Genomic DNA, 21,189 nt, shown 5'->3' on the forward strand with positions numbered 1-21,189 from the left:
ATGTTTTTTTAAAAATTGTCCCTAGTGGGTGTAGGATAGTGTTAATGTATGGGGATCGCTGGGCGGCACGGACTTGGTGGGCCGAAAAGGCCTGTTTCCGGCTGTATATATATGATATGATATGATATCAAATTGGTTGAGCGGTCAACAAAATTATTCCCACAGAAAATAAATCAAGTAGTTAAACAATTTTTAATAAAGCTATTAAATATTTTTGTATACAAAATGCTAAATAACAATTGGACCACACTATTAAAAATCAAAATAAACACTAATAAACATTTTATTTCAATTTCAAGAATATTGATCTGGAAACTCTTGGTTGCTGGGAAAAGAGTATTAGATGTGGTATGTGTGATCAATAGATTAGATGTTTTATGTGATAACTGCTGTTCAAAATTCAGTCGGCACAATGTCCAAGGCATGGCATACAATGATTGTCATACACATGCAATATGCTTTAAGGAATCTTTTCCAGTTTCTCGGCAAAAACAAAATGGTGGATTTCAGGTCCAGTGGGGCCTGGGAGGTGATCAATGAGGAATGATGGAACCCTTGGAACATTGAAAGGGGTCACATTTGGTCGGGTGCCTACGTGGGCGAGCTGAAGAGAAAGTTAATTTTTAATTAAGAGGTACCTAGCTACAACATTAGCTAGAACATGAGAATAACATTAACAGTGACAGGTATGTTGCTATTATTGAGTGCCATGGTGAACATACCAATTTCAAGTCCTTGCTGTACTGTGGATTATATTTCTGAGTCATTGCTACCAGTGGCACGATTAGCAGGGAAGATTGCTAGTTATATAATAGATGTTTTAAGAGGCCAGCTTTCAAGCTCTCATCTGAGATAGTCAAATATAGAACCATAAACAGAAATGTGAATAACATGGAATTCTTTTACAAAAATCTTTAAGGATATACCAAAAATACTTATGTTGGATGTAATTTTTTCCAAATTCAGGTGCCAACAAGGTGATTTGAAAGTTTTCCATTGAATCCATATATTTGTCAAAAAAATGTATATTTTCCAAAAATGTCATACTCTATTGCAAACTAATTTTATATCAAATATTCTGAGACACATGCCCCTTTCCAATACTGGTGTCTTGACACCCCTGACCTCGGTTCCTCCACCATTGACGGACATGCCTTTGGCTGCCTAGGCCAAGCTCAGGGGATCCCTCCAAAACTTCTCAATCTCTCTTTCCTCCTTTAATGTGTTCCTTGATATCAACCTTTGATCAAATGTTTGATCATCAACTCTAACTTCTTTACTTGGTTTGGCATTCATGGTCAAAATATAAAGTGCTGGAGAAACTCAGCGGGCAACTGCGGAGGGCATGGACAAAAGATGTCCTGGGTCAGGACCCTCTGGGATTCATGTTGATTGAAGTAGGGGAGAGAAATCTGGAAAAGAGAGGTGGGGGTGTGGCAAAGCCTGGCAAGTGATAGGTGGATACAGGTGGGGAGGAGGCAATTGTCAGATGGGTGGAACAAGTGATAAAGGCTAGAGATAAAAAAGAGACTATAGGGTGTCAGATAGGGAAACTAAATGAGTGGAATGTGGCCTGAGGGGAAACAGGGGGGGGGATAAAAGGTAAATATAAGACTCAGGGATGGCTGATAAGTATATGGAGAAGGGGAAATATGTGGGGGGGGGGGACAAGAGAAGGCTGGGGGAATGCTACTTGAAATGAAATGGAGTTTTATGTTCATACTGTTAGGTTGCAAGTGGAACATGAGCTGCTAATCCTCAAGTTTGCGTGGAAGGTCACTGGTAATGGAGGAGGCCAAGAACAGAAGGGAGTGTATGAGAATGGGATGTTAGTATGGTTAGCAATTGAGAGATCCAGCAGGCCTTGGTGGACAAAGTACATGAATGACAAAACCGCCTACACTTGGTCTTGGTGATGTAAAGACCACATAGGGAGCACCAATTACAATAAACAAGGTTGGAAGAAGTGCACGTGAACCTCTATCTCACCTGGAAGGACTGCTGCGGTCCCCAGATGAAAGTGAGAGAGGACCTCTAGGTACAGGTCCCCTGCGGTTCCAGGGGAAATGCCTGGTGAAGGTACAGGTTGGTTTGGAGGGATAAGCGAACCAAGTGGTTGTAGCGGGACTGGTCTCGTCCAGAGTGGAAACCACCCCCTGCCCTCATCCATATCACCTCTGCATCTCGTAGTTAGGGTCTCGCTCGTCCTCCCAATAGATGAAATAAGGATATTTCCCAGGTCCTCATCTTTCATCCAATCAGCCTTGGCATCCTTCCTGACATTTTTGCCACTTTCAATGTGATTCCCACCACCAGTCACATTTTCCTGTCCCCATCCCTATTTGCATTCTGTAGAGCCCACTTTCTCCGCAACTCTGGTAATTAACAATTCAATGGTGTGAATAATTGAATTTTCCAATTTCAAGTAATACCCAGCTTCTCTTTCCTCTGCCCCCTCCACCCTAGTGCACACATTTCTCCTACCATCTCCCTTCATCCTAGTCACCCTGCTCCTAACCCCTCTTCCACATACTCATCTCCCACCGCCTAGTCCCACATTTCCCTTTTATTCTCCCTCTTTCCTCTGCCCCCTGTCCCCTTCCACCCATAACCCTGCCTCCGGCTTTACATTTCAGTCTTTTTTTTTTCCTTATCTGACACTCTTTTATCTCCTTTTCTTGTAAATGCATGTGTTCAATTTTTCTCATCTGGAAAAATGAAATTCAAAAAAAGAATGCGCCATGGAATGAGTCTCTTTGGCCATAAAACATTCATGGATCCTTACTACATTACACGACTTTAAGTGTTTATTATATCTATTCTAAAATATAATACAAGGAATTAATTACACCAGTATTCTGAGTTTGTGTGAAATGTTACTGAAAATATTATCCATATCATTTTATCAAAGATGATATAATTCCCCATATAAGGTACATATACGGTATATATACGGTACATTGTTACATATCATATTTCGTTACAATTGCTCTCTAAACAGTTCAATGTAGGAAATATTGCTCAAGACAAATGTTATCTTTCATGAAAGCTCCCAGGTTAATTCACTCCAATCTTCATTTACAACCACTATATCACTAGTTCCAGAACTATGAAAGACAACGTATAGATATTTTGATCACAATGCACAAACGTAGGAGGAAAGTTCTGCATTTAATTAAGCTACAAATGTATTATGTACTCACGTGTAAGACCATTAAAGTCGCCCATGCTGGAAAATTAATGAGTCCTCAGGTGAAGGGATTTACTGATAGACTTTATGCAGAACAGTGTGTGGAACGTTAATTGTACATCTTCTCTACAATATGCAAGTAGATATTAATTTTCAATTTAGATTATGTTTCAATTAAACAATTAATCTCATCTAATATTTTTGCTATTGAGGGCGTGCAGCGTAGGTACGCTAGGTTAATTCCCGGAATGGCGGGACTGTCGTATGTTGAAAGGCTGGAGCAATTAGGCTTGTATACACTGGAATTTAGAAGGATGAGGGGGGATCTTATTGAAACATATAAGATAATTAGGGGATTGGACACATTAGAGGCAGGAAACATGTTCCCAATGTTGGGGGAGTCCAGATCAAGGGGCCACAGTTTAAGAATAAGGGGTAGGCCATTTAGAATGGAGATGAGGAAGAACTTTTTCAGTCAGAGAGTGGTGAAGGTGTGGAATTCTCTGCCTCAGAAGGCAGTGGAGGCCAGTTCGTTGGATGCTTTCAAGAGAGAGCTGGATAGAGCTCTTAAGGATAGCGGAGTGAGGGGGTATGGGGAGAAGGCAGGAACGGGGTACTGATTGAGAGTGATCAGCCATGATCGCATTGAATGGCGGTGCTGGCTCGAAGGGCTAAATGGCCTACTCCTGCACCTATTGTCTATTGACTATGTGCATGCAAACATAAAGCTTATGTGTTATACCATCAACCAATAGGTAGGAATGGTTTACTATTCACCAATTCCTAAGCTAGCCCCAGTCCTAGACTTTTTTCCCTTCCAAACGGTTCTTTATTTTCGACTAAAGCGAAAGCTTTCCTTGTCATAAATTCATCTTTTCTAATGGGACAGCCAACAGGTTACTGCAAATTAAAAGTGATGTTTAAATATTCTAGTGGTGATTGGAGTACTACATTGGCGATTGAAATTGGCAGAAGTGTTCTTCTTGATTTTTATTCCTGGGAACATACAGGGATTGATAACTCCTTGCCTGGGATCGATGCTCCAGCATCACCATCACCATCGAGGAGCTCGCAGTCTCGGGTAGAGACTGATATCAGGAAGCTCCAAAGTCGAAAGAAAGGAAGAGATTGAACTTTTCTGAAAATGCCACATAAATATTAATGCAAGAAATGTGAATTCTAAATGTTGGAGATGCTGAGTATCTCAAATTATAACTAACTCAGTATCAAGACCCAAAGACTGTTCTTAGGCTAGTTGAATAATAAAGTATCATTTCTCAAGCCTATACTGACCTTTGTTGAAACATTGAGGACAAATGGATCACAGTGGGATTAAGATAGAGAACTGATGGTTTGGATGAGCTGCGAGAGGAAGTTGTTATGGCAGTTACTATAACAACATTTAAATGGTACACGGAGAGGAAAGGTTTAAAGGGATATGCACCAAACTCAGGCAGGAGGGACCAGCGTAGATGGGGCATCTTGGTCAGCATGAGCAAGTTGGGCCAAAGTGCCTGTTTCTGTGCTGTATAAGTCTATACCGGAAGTGAAAACCCAGGTTCACGCTTATTGTACAAATGGAGTTCTCTAAATTAATCACCCGATGCAATCTCCTCAGTGAAGCAAACACCAAATTGTGAACAGTGGTCAATTGGAAATGTTTGTCCAGGATCATAGATGGTGGGAAGGGAGGAATTAAATGAAAAGGTGTTACATTTCCTGAGATTGTAGAGGAGGTGTTGGGGGAGGTTAGGTGGGTGTTGGTGGAGATGGAAAACTGAACCAGAGTAACCCCAAGGCACAGATCCCAGCAAAATGCTGAAAGAGGAAAATGAAAGGTGTGTGTTGTGGAGAAATCCCTCTAGAGGTGACTTAATTTAAAATAGCAAACATTAGGAATAAATATTACTGATGACTCATTAAAATTTGCAATCTTAAGGCGAGGCCAGATATAAAGCAATTCTATCATAAACTAGGTGCGACCATATCTATATACTAAAACTCTTGTTTGTTTGCTTGTTCCTGAACTACAGCCAAAACGGTACACGATAACGTGACAATTTCAGGCCCAGCTTACTCACCATCATCCCGTGGTCCTATGGAAGAAGTTTATTTGAAATCGGTGTTAAATGTTTAAAGTTATTCCCAATTTAAAGTTTAAAGCCACCACATCCGTGCATGCGCAGAACAAACGCGTCCGCGCCTGCACAATTGGGGCCCGTTGAACATCCCTGCACCGGGACAGGACTCTCCGCCACCCCCGTTCCACCAATGGCGGCCAACCGGGCCGGGGGGCGGGTTGCTATGGCAACCACGGGTTGCTCCCGGGAGGGGGAGGGGTGGGGAGGGAGGGAGGGGGTGAGTTAAGCATTCGATAATAATCGCTCTATTGTTTAAAATTGACCGATTACTGGTGTCAGTAAACTGCAACTTATTCAATTATAACAGAGGAAAGACAGCATGGCGGTCTCCGCCCCCATTCCACAGCTGGCTGTTGCAGCTGCACTTCTGTCAGCTTTTAAAATAGGTTTTGACAGTTCCTGTCGGACCTTGTCTTCTCCTGATCCCGGTACCTGTCTCCGGTTGACGTTGGTAGTCGACAATGAAATTCATCCATCCTCAGTACCGGCGACAACCTAACAAACCTGGGGACAGCACGTGACAGCGCCTGCAATAAGCTAGGATACTTGGCGACAAGCCAGCTGTCGCCGAAAAATTTAGAGCAGGTAACTTTTTCCGCGACGCGCCGAGATCCGCTACGATCATGCCCGCGACACCCCGGCGAACGTGCGGCGACATGCTAGTAGCCGGCAGTCGCCTTAAAATCGCCTAACTGGGACAAGCCCTTAATTAATCAAGATCTTTTTATCAAGTTCAAAGTAATAACTTGCTTACACAATCTGAGTAAATTGATGCTCAATGTATGATGACATAATCCAGGAAACCTGGAAACAATGGCACCAATGGCAAAGAATCCTCTTTTTTTTTCAACTTCCGTAAAGGTAGATACTTATAAAATATTATACTGAGCCATTTTATTCCTCAAGAGGTAATGCAGTTACTATTTATTTCTAGAAATACAATTAGCCATCATGTTACAATAATAAATATGCTGACGAACTGTACCATGGCGGATCATCTTAAACATATTAATCTCTGCTTACCACCTTTTTCATTCAATTCTTTTAATTGGCCTTCAGCCACAGGAGTATCTCTCGTGCAAAAATTAGGATGACTCGAGTGAACGATGCTACACCACAGCCAAAAGGATTCTAACACAATAAGTGAGACACATGCTAACAAACCACTTCTTTATGACAAAAGGACAAATGACAAATTTACTTAATCTTTTGAACATCACAGAATTGTGGAAATTTTATGACACAAAAAGCCGTTCAGTCCATCATGTGATGTCAGAAGCAAAAATAACAACTATCCTAATCACACTGCTCAGCATTTAGTCAGTAATCCAGCAAGTGACAGTTTTTCTAGTCCATTTCAAATGCTTTTGTGTTGATGAGACTTCTAGCTCCATCACGCTTTCGAGCAGCGAGTTCCAGACCCTCCCTCCGTCTGGGTGAATAACATTTTCTCTTACTGCTCCTATGGTCCCTATACCAGTTATTTAAAATAAATTCACCAGCTCTTGATATTTCTACTCAAGGAAGTACATTTTTACTGCTTACTCCATCCAAGCTCCATATTTAAGATTACAACTGATCATGGAGTTAGACAGTACAGATGTGGGCTCTTTGGCCAACAGCATTCATACAACTGTTATGCCCATCTACGCTAATCCCGTTCAGCAAAGATCCTTGCAGTACACCACTGATCACAGACTTCCAATCCATGAAATAGCCTTCCAGCTTGAATCTCTGCCTCCTATCACTAAGGCAATTTTAGATCTAATTAGGCAGCTTGTCTTGGATCCCGTGCGCCAAAACCATCAGGACCAGTCCACCGTGTGAGATGTTGTTAAATGCCTTCACAAATTGCATATAGACAATAACTACTGCTTGCCTTCATCAATCACCTTTATTTGACCTCTTCAGATATCTCAAATTTGTTAAACAGGATTTCCCTGCATAATGCCAAGCTATCCCTAATCAGTCACTGGTTTTACAAACATATATAAATCCTGTTCTTTAGATTTTTCCATTATAATTTCCCTAATAGTCTATGGTTATTGGTTTGTCATTGCTGTCTTTCTTAAATAAAGTAATATTAGCTATCCTCTGTTCCGATAAAAATAACTCCACTCTATATAATCCTTTCCCACAATTAAAATTTTCCAGTCCTTGCGACATCCTCAACTCCCATTCGCACTTCTGCAGTGCAATCACATCCTTCCTGTAGTGTGGTGAACAGAAATACATGCATTATTCAAGCTGTGTCCTAACTAATGCTACTATAGATTCCAGCATTACCTCATTAGTCTAATATTCTATGCCTCATCTTGTAAGGAAAACAACTCTGTCTGCCTTCTCACCCATGTTATGCACCTTGAAGGCTCTGTGGACTTAAACTCCAAGATCCTTCTTTTTCTCCATAGTTCTCATTGTTCTTTCACCAACTGTGTATTCCTTTACAACACAGTATCTCTCTGTGCATTATCCAAGTTTTAAGATAATTTGTTTAAACTTAACATTTAAGGTCAAAGGCCTTTCAGAGCTTCAAGGAAAGCTTTTTGACCCACGTTAACAGTTCCCCTTTCTGCAAACATTGCCTAATTTGTTGACTATTCCCACGTTTTGTGATTCTGTTCAGATTTCCAACCTCTCCAGTGTCTTGCATGACCAAAATTGTTTGAGGATATAAAAAGAAACATTATATCCACTGATTTATAATAAGTTGACAAGTCTATGCTAAAGAAACAAAATACATTTTAATGTCGATTTATCATTATACGGTATATTATTGGCAGGGGAGAGAGTCCCCAACAGTTGGGGAAGAACTGAGATTCATCCCAATTTTATCATGGCCATAAGCATCTGTTTCTTTCAGAAATGTATAGGAAAGCTACATGACAAAGTGTCCATCTGTTCTAAAGTGCTCTGCAGTCTCTTCATCCTTGGGAATGAGATGTTCAATGGACTAGATAGATGAATCGAAAGCTCACTGAATTTTGATTAGGCTATTTGAGAAAATGAGTATACATTATTATAATTGTTTCTACAAAAAACTGAACTGCATTTCAACCATTTAATTAACACTTCAGTTATTACTTTCTTAGTAAACAGTTGTGTTCCTCATTTGCTAATTTTTTGAAGACACCCTATCAATTTACAAAACCATTTGTAGCATTTCTAACATTTAAAAAGAAATGAGGACTGGTTTAAAATTAATAAATGAAAACAAAACCAGCTTGTCCACTTTTTCAACCTGAAAATAAGACCATGTTTAATTAAAAATGCTTTATTACAAGAAAAAATAATTATGAAATAAGCTAGCTACTTTGTAATTTAATATCTAATTTATCATAATTTTCATTGAGGTCTCCAGTCCCCCAAGTACTCCAGAATGGTAATAAGCACTTGCAGCAAATATGAGCTACAACAGATCAGTGAACGCGTTTGATTGCGGCATATAACATTTTTATGGCATTCTGATGTGAATCAATAATTGGAAGACTTCGGCAAAAAATGCTGCAACCTTTAGTAAGTAAGGATATGTTAGCAGTTTGAATATTCTGAAAGGATTACATTACTCCATGCTATTTCACTGCTGTTGTTCTTTTGGAATACTGAATGTCCTAAATTTCGCCAGTGCACCTCAAGTTTGATTTTCTAGGACTACCACAACGACTAACTGGTTTACTTCAACAATGCAGAACATCATACAGGTGTTGATTACTCTGCAAGATCCAATGTCTTCCTTCTTCCAGAGGCCAAATCCCTCCTCAAGTTAATTTAAGTCCCATCCTGATAAACACCTAGGTCGTCAGCTCAAACCAGGGTAAATTCATAAAATTACAAATAATTTATCATCAGTAATATATATTCCGATCTACCTTCCCACAATTAATAAAACAATCTCCTCTCAGTTTTATACATCGTAAAAGTATCACATATTTTCCTCATCACATATATTCCTCTGTATATTAGAAATTGACCCAGGCACTGAATTGGAGATATCCAGTTTCCATCCTCTACCAGTTTACTCCAACTCTTTGCTTTCAGTCTTGCAATGCATCCTGCTAGTTTTCTTCTCTTCGATATTCACTATTTATAAATAATTCATTCATATGTTTTGTGCAATATTACTGAAAACCTTTTGGAAATGTGAATAAATAAAATCTACTGCACTGTCATTGCCTACCTACTCAGGAATGCTTGTCAAATTATTCTAACCCATTCAAAAACCATGTAGTCTTTTTAATTACAGGTGTCTAGAAACTGAATGCCACCTACGTTACACAGTCAGTGTGTACCTAATCTTCTTTGTAGGTTCGTTGCCGGACAATCCAATAGGGCATGAGGACATAAGAAAATGCTGTTGTTGGAATCTTGAACTAAAAGCAAATTGCTGGAGGAACTCTGTGTGGCAGGCCACATCTGTGGAGGGAAACATTGGCTGCCATTTTCTTTCACAGGTGCTGTCTGACTCGCTAAGTTTCTCCAGCAGTTTGCATTTTGCAATAGGAGATGAGACCCAAACAAAACTGGACAGACCTTATGTGAGAAATCAGCCAAGTCCAATTCTCAGTTAGCAAGGAAAGGGGTAAGGCTAAAAAGAAACAGAAGTCAAGTGAATGATTGGGATGGAAGATTGTTCATCAGTTCAAGATGAGAAAGGCCAAGATTCGAAGGGTTTGGGTCAATCTGCAGTCAAAATGGTGGATTCAGTCCACAAGATTAGTGGAGAATGTTGACCGACGTGGATCATTTTCGGGGAGGGGGTCCAAAGAAATGGGGGGGGGGGGGGGGAGGGAAAATGTGGAATTAGGAAGTTGGATAGGAATAGTCAGGCACAGGTCACAAGCTATGGTGAAGGAGAGGAAACGTTGCCTGTTTGGAAGTGCCTAAGATAGTTATGAGGGCCCTGGAGAACAAGCAGGCAAGTCTATTACTTAAGAGAGCTACTTGTTGTTGGGTAACATGGCTGAACTCTGCATGACCAGGCATGTATCCCCTGATGTAAGCCTGAAGTTTTATGAAGGCTTGTGTTGGCATGACTGGCAGTGGTATGGATTGGTAAGACAAATCAGCCATGATTGAATGGGCCGAATGGTCCATTTCTGCTCCCAGAACTTATGAACATCAGTGGATGCCCATGAACAGTGTCTAGACATATGGAGAACAAAAAGAAAAAAATATGGTCTTCATTGAATTCATCATTAGCTTCTGTATTAATTTTTGAAATTGAATTGCAGAGTACACAAAAAAAAAGATTCCATGCAATGTATTTTCTAGACATGGACAATTTCTTATTTCTTTCAGCAAAAATGCAATTATCTTTTACTTTATTGACATTAAAGTGACTGCTCTATAGTTTATTGGACATATTTTGAATCCTTTCTTAAATATAGGTATTAGCTATCTGCTCACTCTATGGTGGTACATCTTTTATTAACAACTATTACGTTTATGGAATAATGCCTCTTCTATTTCTTCACTAAATTCTGTAAAAACCTGTTTGGGCACAGTGCTGTTTATAACTCAGCCCGATTTCCACACAATTGATTTTATTGGAGTACTAAATTGAATGGAGTGTAAACATGCACAACAATATAACTGACTAGATTAGGTTAAAAAGCAGGGTATGCATTCTCAAACTGAAAAAAGAAAAGTGAAGTTCTGTAAAAAATATCTATGCACAGTGACTTATTCAGTTAGATATTAAGTTTGAAAGCAAATCAGATAAATGTGAGTTCATGTAGGGAGCGTGTCTAATGGATAGGGAATCGTGGAAAAATGGGAGATGGAGAAAATAGTTTCAAAAGATTATGACTGATTTTACGAATTTACATGAAACACCACCACATACATTAAAAAAATTGGTCAGAGGCAACAGGTAAATAAATGCAACATCAGAAAATGAGTAAACTGCGATTCAATTGAATGCATGAGTAATGTTTCAATAATTATGTATACTGAATAACCAATCAAATAATAAAATAATAATAATGTGCATTAATGCATAGTACAATACTTCTATAAAATGGTAAATGTTAGAAATACAAGTAGAGAATCTTAATGTATGCATCGTTGGGGATATTTATCATTGTATGTGCCCGATTAGTTTACAGACTACAGAGGATAATTCAATACAGCCATATGAATGTTTAAAACATTATCATATCATATCATATATATACAGCCGGAAACAGGCCTTTTCGGCCCTCCAAGTCCGTGCCGCCCAGTGATCCCCGTACATTAACACTATCCTACACCCACTAGGGACAATCTTTTTTAATTTTTTTATTATTTTTTATTTTAATTTTTTTACATTGTTTTTGTTTAATTGCTCCCAGATATATCTATAAAACATTGACAAATATTTGTGGCTTAAATAGGTCTACAGTTACGAAACTGTTGCATTACAAAGCTGCTCTGGTGAAATGTCTAAAATAGGTAAGTTAACTAAACACTCGAGTAACTCATTCACTGTAGTAGTAACAATGTAGGCTGAGCGCTCAGAAAGCTAGTCTGCATACGTCAACATTAAGGAGTATGCTTGAGCAGAAAATGGTAACAAGAATTTCTGAAGTTCAGGATGAGTTTCAATTTAACATTCATTCACATTTAAAATGCTATCAACAATTCTTCTCCCAATTCTACGATTATATCATAATAACCATCACTCAATTCATAGACATACCTTTACTTGCACTTTCTATGTGGCTTATTTCATCCGTGAATTTCAAGATGTCTGGATATTTCTCTTCAGAAATCTCTGCTAAAAAGTGCATCAGTGTTACCTTCTGGTCGACTGACTTGGTGTCTTTAAGCTGCACAGGAAAATGTTAAAATGTTTAGATAGCAATGTAGGTTTTATTGACTTCATAGTTATTTTAACTGCAATATTTCTTATTTTCAGCTTAATTTAATTTCTCCAATACATCTTTTCCCAATATATATAAATGACATGGCGAAACATCATCTACAGCAGCCAATCTATTCCGTAACATTACCAATGCAACCCTTCAACCTGCGTGTCAAGCAGTCTGAGGTGACACACTCAAGATTTCTTTTGTGAAGCATCAAACACACCTCTAGTATAGCTTCAAAAGGTATAGCTGAGTTTGGATCTGTCCACAAACTGAATTCAGAAAATATTGTGGCAGCTTAAAATTCCATAGCTTCATGCATTAGAGCAACAAAGAGTTGTTCCACTCCACACCAAATCAATTATATTCATTCCACAGAAATCATAAATATTCATTTCATTTCAAAGACCTCCCCAATTAGAATTTTTTGCTCAATGTCACAATTAATGAGGCAAAATTATTCACTGTACTTGCATCAAATTTGATCTCTTTTCCACAAAACTAAAATTATAAACAAAAGCACCAATACATTACTCAAGAAGGCATATTCTATATATGATGCTGTCCATAAACAATTGAACAACTATATCAGGTCTAATCCTTGCCAATATTGGTTAACTTAGGGCTACTTAATATATGGAAATTTTTTGGAGTCATGCAAAATTTACGACAATAAATGACTCAGCTGAAGGTAGACACAAAATGCTGGATTAACTCAGCAGCTCACGCAGCATCTCGGGAGAGAAGGAATGGGTGACGTTTCAGGCTGAGACCCTTCTTCAGACCTGCACAATGACTCAGCAGAGTCTTGCTACCTTTAAACATGGTGTCAAGTTAGGAAAAGGGGACGTATAACGAGATCTGGGTGTCCTAGTGCATCAGTCACTGAAAAGAAGCATGCAGGTACAGCAAGCAGTGAGGAAAGCCAATGGAATGTTGGCCTTCATAACAAGAGGAGTTGAGTAGAGGAGCAAAGAGGTCTTTCTGCAGTTGTATAGTGCCCTAGTGAGACCGCACCTGGAGTACTGTGTGCAGTTTTGGTCTCCAAATTTGAGGAAGAATATTCTCGCTATTGAGGGCGTGCAGCGTAGGTTTACTAGGTTAATTCCCGGAATGGCGGGACTGTCATATGTTGAAAGACTGGAGTGACTAGACTTGTATACACTGGAATTTAGAAAAGGATGAGAGGGGATCTTATTGAAACATATAAGATTATTAAGGGATTGGACACGTTAGAGGCAGGAAACATGTTCCCAATGTTGGGGGAGTCCAGAACCAGGGGCCACAGTTTAAGAATAAGGGGTAGGCCATTTAGAACGGAGATGAGGAAAAACTTTTTCAGTCAGAGAGTTGTAAATCTGTGGAATTCTCTGCCTCAGAAGGCAGTGGAGGCCAATTCTCTGAATGCATTCAAGAGAGAGCTAGATAGAGCTCTTAAGGATAGCGGAGTCAGGGGGTTTGGGGAGAAGGCAGGAACAGGGTACTGATTGTGAATGATCAGCCACGATCACATTGAATGGCGGTGCTGGATCGAAGGGCCGGATGGCCTACTCCTATTGTCTATTGTCTAAAGCAAAGTAAATCATATATATATATATTATTTATATATATATATATAGTCTGATTAACTTTTCTTTAAAGGTAGCTTTGTCAACAATTTTCAGTTTAGAACTTCTGTGTTTCATGCAACTGACAGCAACTTCAGGATCCTCATACCTACAATTAATGTGAATTTGTCAGTCACCTGGCATGCATTCAAAAGCAGCATTGTTTGCACCTAGCTCTAATGCAATCAAGCTGAAATTTGTATTCATCCAAATTGAAAACTGATCAGGTTACAATAGAATCCAACATGATCCTTACATTTTAAACTTGAAAGCATTCTAAATGTAGAATGGGGGGAATCTCTTATGAAGTGAATTTCTTGATTTTCAAATCCTTGATTAAAACGGATGTCAAGGGAAAAGACAGGAAAATGGGGTTCGGAGGCAGAGATCAGCCATGATTAAATGGCGGAGTAGACTCGATGGGCCGAATGGCCTAATTCTACTCCGATAACGTGAACCTATGGTTTGCAGAAATCAGTATGGACCACAGGGTGTGTCATCCTTTAAAATGGAAGATTGGGGAGAAAAAACAGCAAGAACCCACTGTTCTATCACTAAATATTATTTTCTTTTTTTTTCTTTCATTACATTCCTTTGGAGTATCTGGGTGTCATTGGCAAGGCCAACACATATATATTTAGGGTAGAATGCCACAAATAAAATGTATTACTGTCCAATAACTGAATACTGGAGCCGGATGACCATATTTTCTTGCCCAACATATTCAGCACTATTAATACTGAAAGCCACAGCTCTTTCCCCCAAATCCACATTTAGAAATAAGTACCCCAAAATACTTATTTCAGAGCTTCCCCAATCAATCAAATGATTTTCTTTTTCTTCCAGATTTCTAAGATAAATCCAATTTTTGATGCAGCAACTTGTCTATAATAGTGAATAAATAATTTATCAAATGTCTTCTGAAATTCCAAATCACCTTAGGTTCAACATTTTGTATTTACTATCCTGTGACAGAGCCATGCAAGGGAGGGTGGGTTTGGGAGGTATATTATGAAGTGGTTTACGGAGATCAGTATGCACCACAGGGTGTCATTCATTAAAATGAAAGATGGGGGAAAAGAGCACCAACTGTTGACCTTCACTTCCAATGGCAATTCCGGCAGAGTGAAGATCACTGCTAGGAGTAGTAAATTTGTTCTTTGAAAATTTTGTAACTGCTCAAGAAATATATATTCTTTCGCTACCATTCTATAACTATCATTGCTTTCTCATGAGACAGGAACTCTGCTCCTATAGCATAATTATCCCTTAAGATTTCTGTAGTCTCTATGAATGAACATTCAAAGCATCATTTTGAGGATGAATCTAGTCACAAGTACTTCGTTCTCTAGACATATTTTTTAAATAGGTGTGTCTATTTTATTCATGTACCTTATTAAGCTGCATTTATTTTCTCATTGTGATAAATTTCCCCAACACAGGCATTTTCTTCTGGCTGGCATTCCAAATCTGGGAAGATTTTGATTTGATTCCCTCATCTTAGGGTCGCCAAAATTGTCTCCTGAACGAGACATTTCACTGACCTGCAGGAAGTGTCTTTGCACACAATAATGCTTTCTATTCCCATGCATCTCTGCCATGCATGACAGCAAAAATGATAATATTCTTATGTACACTGATGATACACAATTCTTCAAAATGATAGGTATGAGATTTAACATGGTGTTTAACATTGTCATCAATATATCTTTGAAATTATGCTAAATCATTCAGATCTTATTTGCATGATTACCATATAATAAGTTTAATCCACATTCATATACTGTTTCCATTACAAATTCATAATAGTTTTTAATTTGTTATATTATATTTTTGTAAATCAGCTCTTAAAATCCTAATCAAAAATGTACATAATCAAGTTGCATATAACATTAATTTACCTGTCATTTTAAAGGTTGTGTTATAACAGTTTGGTGCTTGTAGTAAACTATCTCGTTTAACAACTAACATAAATGTATTACTCAATTATTTGTTCATATCAAACTGGGGTCCAAAATGTTTATTGATATGGAAGCAGTGAAACAATAGTCAGGTAACAAGTGGTTATTGCATTAAATGTTATCACAATGTTCAGCATATTACGATGGCATTTTCTTCTCTCAGAAGTGCAAACAATTAGAATGAAAAAAAAAACACAAATGTGTTGCTAGTCGTACACAGATGAGCCATGTGTTATGGCCATTTGGATTATGGAAGTACAACCTTGGAGGATTCACAATATTATTACCAAAAATTTGAGATGCAAAATAAAATTAATCTCACAGAATTTGTGCGGAGAAAAAGTAAATGAGTCAACGCAAAATGCATTTTTTTCGTGATGCATGCACAGATACAAGGTTTTAAGGTATGCTTTCCCACTGTCACGTGGGGTCACCTGAAGTATACTCCACTTCTGACTATTGAAGCAGGATGACTATTCCTGCCTGACAAAAGTTTGTTTAGTTTAGTTTATTGTCACGTGTACCGAGGTACGGTGAAAAGCTTTTGTTGCATGCTATCCAGTCAGCAGAAAAACTATGTACATGATTACAATTGAGTCATTTACAGTACAGATACATGATAAGGGGATAACGTTTAGTGCAAGGTAAAGCCAGCAAGGTCTGATCAAGGAGAGTCCGAGGATCACCAAAAAGGTAGATAGTAGTTCAGCGCTGTTCTTTGGTTGTGGTAGGATGACTCAGTTGCCCGATAACAGATGGGAAGAAACTGTCCCTGAATCTGGAGGTGTGTGTTTCACACTTCTATACCTTTTGCCTGATGGGAGAGGGGAGAAGAGGGAGTAGCCAGGGTGCAACTCATCCTTGATTATTCTGCTGGCCTTGCCAAAGCAGCATGAAGTATAAATGTAGTCAATAGAAGGGAGGTTGGTTTGAGCGATGGTCTGGGCTCCATCCACAATTCACTGCAATTTCTTGCGGTCTTGGATGGAGCCGTTCCCAAACCACGGTGTGATGCATCCTGATAAAATGGTTTCTATGGTTCATCTGTAGACGTTGGTGAGAGTTGTGGGGGACATGCTAAACTTCCTAAGCCTTCTAAGGAAGTAGAGGCGTTGGTGTGCTTTCTTGGTCATTGCTTCAATATGGGTGGTCCAGGAGAAATTGTTGGTGATATTGACTCCTAGGAATTTGAAGTTTACAACCATCTCTACTTCGGCACCGTCATGGCAAACTGGGATATATGTACAGCTTCACTTCATTGAGTTGATCACTATCTCCTTTGTCTTGCTGACGTTGAGAGAAAGGTTGTTGTCTTGACACCAGGACACAAGGTTCTCAATCTCCTTACACTCTACTCCGTCTATCACAATGGTGGTGTCATCTGCGAATTTGAAAATCAAATTAAATTTATATTTGGCTGTACAGTCGTGGGTGTACAAGGAGTAAAGAAGGGGGCTGAGAACGCATCCTTGTGGAGCGCCTCCGTGATGAGGATTATTGTGGAGGATGATTTGTCCTCTACCCTCACTGATTGGGATCTGTTGGTCGGGAAGTCGAGGATCCAATTGCAGAGATGAGTGCTAACACTTTCTGACTGTTCGGGCGGACAGGGACTGCAGAGAGAGTGACAGCGGTCGGTACAACTCTGGTCACATCACGAAGGAGTGTGTGTATGACCCGGACATTGAACTGATGGCTGTGGGTCTCCGCTTATGCTATATGCCTTAGAGATTCTCACACACTGCTGTGGTGGTTGTTTAAGTCTATGTTTCATCTTTATGTAGTTATTCATCTTGTTGCTTTTGTTTGTATGACTATATGGTAAATCATATTTCACTGTACCTCGGTACATTTGACAATAAAGGACCATTGAACCATTGATACCAAGTCCAGTGAGTTTGGTGATAAGCTTGGATTGTATAATGTTATTATAGGCACAGTTTTAGTCTATGTATGGGAGTCTGACGTAGTTGTCTCTCTTATCCAGGTGTTCTAGGGATAAATGTAGGGCTAGGGCAATGGCATCGTTTATGGACCTGTTCTGGTGGTAGACTGGATTTATTGAGTTCCATAACTAGCCCCTCAAAACATTTCATGATGGTGGATGTCAAGGCCAATGGATGGTAGTCGTTCAAGCAGGAGACTACCTCCTTTTCTTTAGTACTGGGATGATGGTGGTCTTCTTAAAGCAGGTGGGAACCTCAGAATGGAGTAGGGAGAGATTAAAGATGTCTGTGAATACTCCCACCAGCTAGTCCACACAGCTACTAAGGATACGGCCAGGAACTCCATCTGGGCCAGTTGCTTTCCGTGGGTTTACACTCAGGAAGGCCGATCTAACCTCTGCTACAGTCACCCTGGGGAGAGGCTCACTGAAGTCTGAAGTGATTAACCAAACATAATCAGCGCAGCTCTTTGTGGGAGAACCTATCTGATCAAGTTAGCTTAATTTTTTGAAAAGATAAAAGTATCATATGGATGATGTGGTTCGGGTGACCTTCAGTAAGGCCTTTGACAGGATCCCATGTGGGACAACTAGTTCAACTGATTAAAGCTCATGAGACCCAAGGTAAGTTGACAACTGGATTCACACCCGACTTGGTTATGGGGAAAATGGTGGCGATAGTAGTTATTTTTGAGATTGGAAGCCTGGAAATAGTGGTGTACCACAGGGATTGTGAGACTCATAGCCTTAGGTAACGAGATGATAATGATGAGTTGGTAAAATTGATAGAATAATTGCAGATGGAATTTAATATTGATAAGTATGAAGTGATGCATGTTGGAGGACGAAAAAGGGCAACGCTTTCACAATGAACTTTAGGGTACCATGGAGTAGTAAGTAACAAATTGACCTTGGTGTACAAGTCCAAAGATCCTTGAAGGTGGTAGCACAGGTAAATAAGGTGGTAAAGATGGCACATGGAATACCTCCCTTCATTAGTTAGGGTGCAGGATGTAATAGCAGGGCATTAGTGGTACAACTTTGTAAAATATTGGTTAGCCCACAAATGGAATAATATGTGGGGTTCTGATTGCCACACTACAAAAAGGATGCGACTGCACTTAGAAGAGTGCAAAGGAGGTTTATTTGATCAGCGCGTTTGAGTTACGAAGAGAAGCCGGAAAGGCTTATTTTCTTTGGTGTGGCGGCAGCTGAGGGAGGATCTGACTGGGTATGCAAAATTATGGGTGGCATTTCCCCATAAACTGCAGGATCTAAAATTAGAGGATATGGATTAGTTAAGGGGTTAGAGGGAAATCTGAGGATGAACATTTTTTTTACCCACAGGATGGTTGGAATCTATAATGCACTGCCTGGGAAGGGTGGGAGTGCAGTTTACAAACAGTTATGCTCATCATTTAAAAGGCACTAGACCAAGTGGACCCGTTGGGTCAAACCTCTCCTGCATTGGTGCAGCATCCTCTCCTCCCCCCTCCCCCTCCCCTCTCCCCCCTCCCCTCTCCCCACCAATCCCTCCCCATCCCCTCTCCCCCTTGCCTCCCCCCTCACCCCTCCCCTCCTCTCCCTCTCCCACTCTCCTCCCCTCCCTCCCCTCTCCCCCCCTTCCCCTCTCCTCCCCCTCCCCTTCTCTCCAGCCCCCTCCCCCTCCCTCCAACCCTCTCCCCCCCCCTCCTCTCCCCCTCCCTTGGCCCGGACGCGGGGGCGTGGGGGGAAGAGTCCTGACCTATCCCGGTGTGGGGTTTGGGTTCAGTGTGGTGGGTAGATGGCGGTGCCTCTCCCACTGAGGCCTCTTCCCCCCCCCCCCCCCCGGCCCGGACGGCCACCAATGCCACTGTACTCTGAGCGGCGTGGGGAAGGAGCTGAGCCGGCCGGGGAGAGGAGGGGGGATGGGGGAGCCGAGGGCAGGCCCAGCGCCACGCCCAGGTCTCGGCCTCCACCCGGCCTCACCGCTGCTGCTGCCGCCTTTCCCCTTGGCTCACCTCAGGCTCACGGTTACCTGGTCACGTCCAGGCCCAGGCTCCGGCTGCTTACCCCGGCACCAGGCCTGGCTCTCCCGCCGCTTCAGAGCTGGCAAACCCCAAGAGACAAGCAGTCCCAAGAGACAGGCGGCTAAGCCTTGCTCGTACCCGAGATCAATGGGCCCCTACTGCACAGGCAAACGCGTTTGTTCTGCACTATAAGACAGATTTCAATTAAACTTCTGCCATAGGACTACGGGACGATGGTGAGTAAGGTGGGCCTAGAATTGTCACATTATCGTGTACCGTTTTGGCTGTAGTTGATGAACAAGCGAACAAATTAGAGTTTTAGTATATAGTGAGGAAGATGACTAAGATCCTTGAACTGATTATGAATATTGTACCATCAGTCCAAGACCGAGACAATAGCACTTTCAGAAGGTAGCAGAAGACAATGAGTATAGTGTAGGATATTCCTAATACTGTGGCTTCCTAATCCACTGTCTCAAGTACAGAAATTGTGGGTAATAGCTGATATCTACAGATATCTACAGAATGGGGCACCATAGAAAAAGGTAATAAAATTAAGACCTTTCGCTATCTTGTGGATTAAATATGATTAATTAGTTTAGAAGCACACAGATAACTATGATAAAAACAGAAATGCTGGGAACACTCAGCAATTCACCTTGTGGGAAGAGAAACAGAGTTAATCAAAGACTCTTCATCAGAACCAGGAACATGAGAAAACAAATTGCAGGGAGAGTTTGGGAGATGTAGACAGGTTACAAGCAAGGCAAGTTGCAATTCAATGGGGATTTCAACAATTTCAGCTAATTTATTTCCTCTGAGTCAGGACTGATGATCTGTTGCAGGTAATCCACCTGTAACATTTTTTCTTTCTTCACCAGTATAGCCTGGTCTACTGGGCATTTCCTGCAGCTCTGCTTCAAAACCATTTACATTCCTTTATGTTCTCTCATTCCCTAATTGTCTCATTAACCCACCAGTCAGATCATTTCATCAAGTTTGGCGCCACGGGACACCTGCCCACACCCTTTTGGAGGTATTCCTTTTGAATTTCCACAAGATTGCTATCATCAAATCCAATATAATTGTGATGTGGAAGACAAATTAATCAGAATTTAACTGCATCCACCACAAAAATACTGTACTCTCCACTGAATAATGCACATTCTATCTGCCCAAAGCCTTGCCATCAACTACAAGGTACAAGTAAGAGGTGTGATGGAATATACTCAATTGTATTAGTCTGTCATTCCAAAAATGCTGAAGAAGCTTGCCTATCCAGGAAAACATAACCTTCTAGATGAGCACATCCATCTCCTAAATATTCATTTCTTTCACTATTGAAGGACTGTGTCTAAAGCATATATCATCTTAAACATGTAGAGCATCAAGTCAGAGAGTTGACTTTGAAAATGCCATCTGATAAGTCAAGGCCTCCATCACCTTGAGACCATCTCAGCAGTGGCTGAGTCTGAGGCAGTAAAGAAG

The 21,189-nt window shown here is 40.4% G+C and overlaps 1 protein-coding gene across 9 annotated transcripts in view; it reads right to left on the reverse strand.

Moving 5' to 3' along the window:
- The window catches only part of diaph2 (diaphanous-related formin 2), a 448,875-nt gene that overhangs the window by 198,634 nt on the left and 229,052 nt on the right, over positions 1-21,189 (reverse strand). For all 9 annotated transcript variants that reach the window (XM_078412289.1, XM_078412288.1, XM_078412284.1 and 6 more), the window contains one exon: positions 12,011-12,140. In XM_078412289.1, the coding sequence (XP_078268415.1) occupies positions 12,011-12,140 (130 nt within the window). The remainder of the gene's footprint in view (positions 1-12,010; positions 12,141-21,189) is intronic.

The sequence above is a fragment of the Rhinoraja longicauda genome, chromosome 15 (genome assembly GCF_053455715.1).
Source record: "Rhinoraja longicauda isolate Sanriku21f chromosome 15, sRhiLon1.1, whole genome shotgun sequence".
In the NCBI taxonomy this organism is placed as follows: Eukaryota; Metazoa; Chordata; class Chondrichthyes; order Rajiformes; family Arhynchobatidae; genus Rhinoraja; species Rhinoraja longicauda.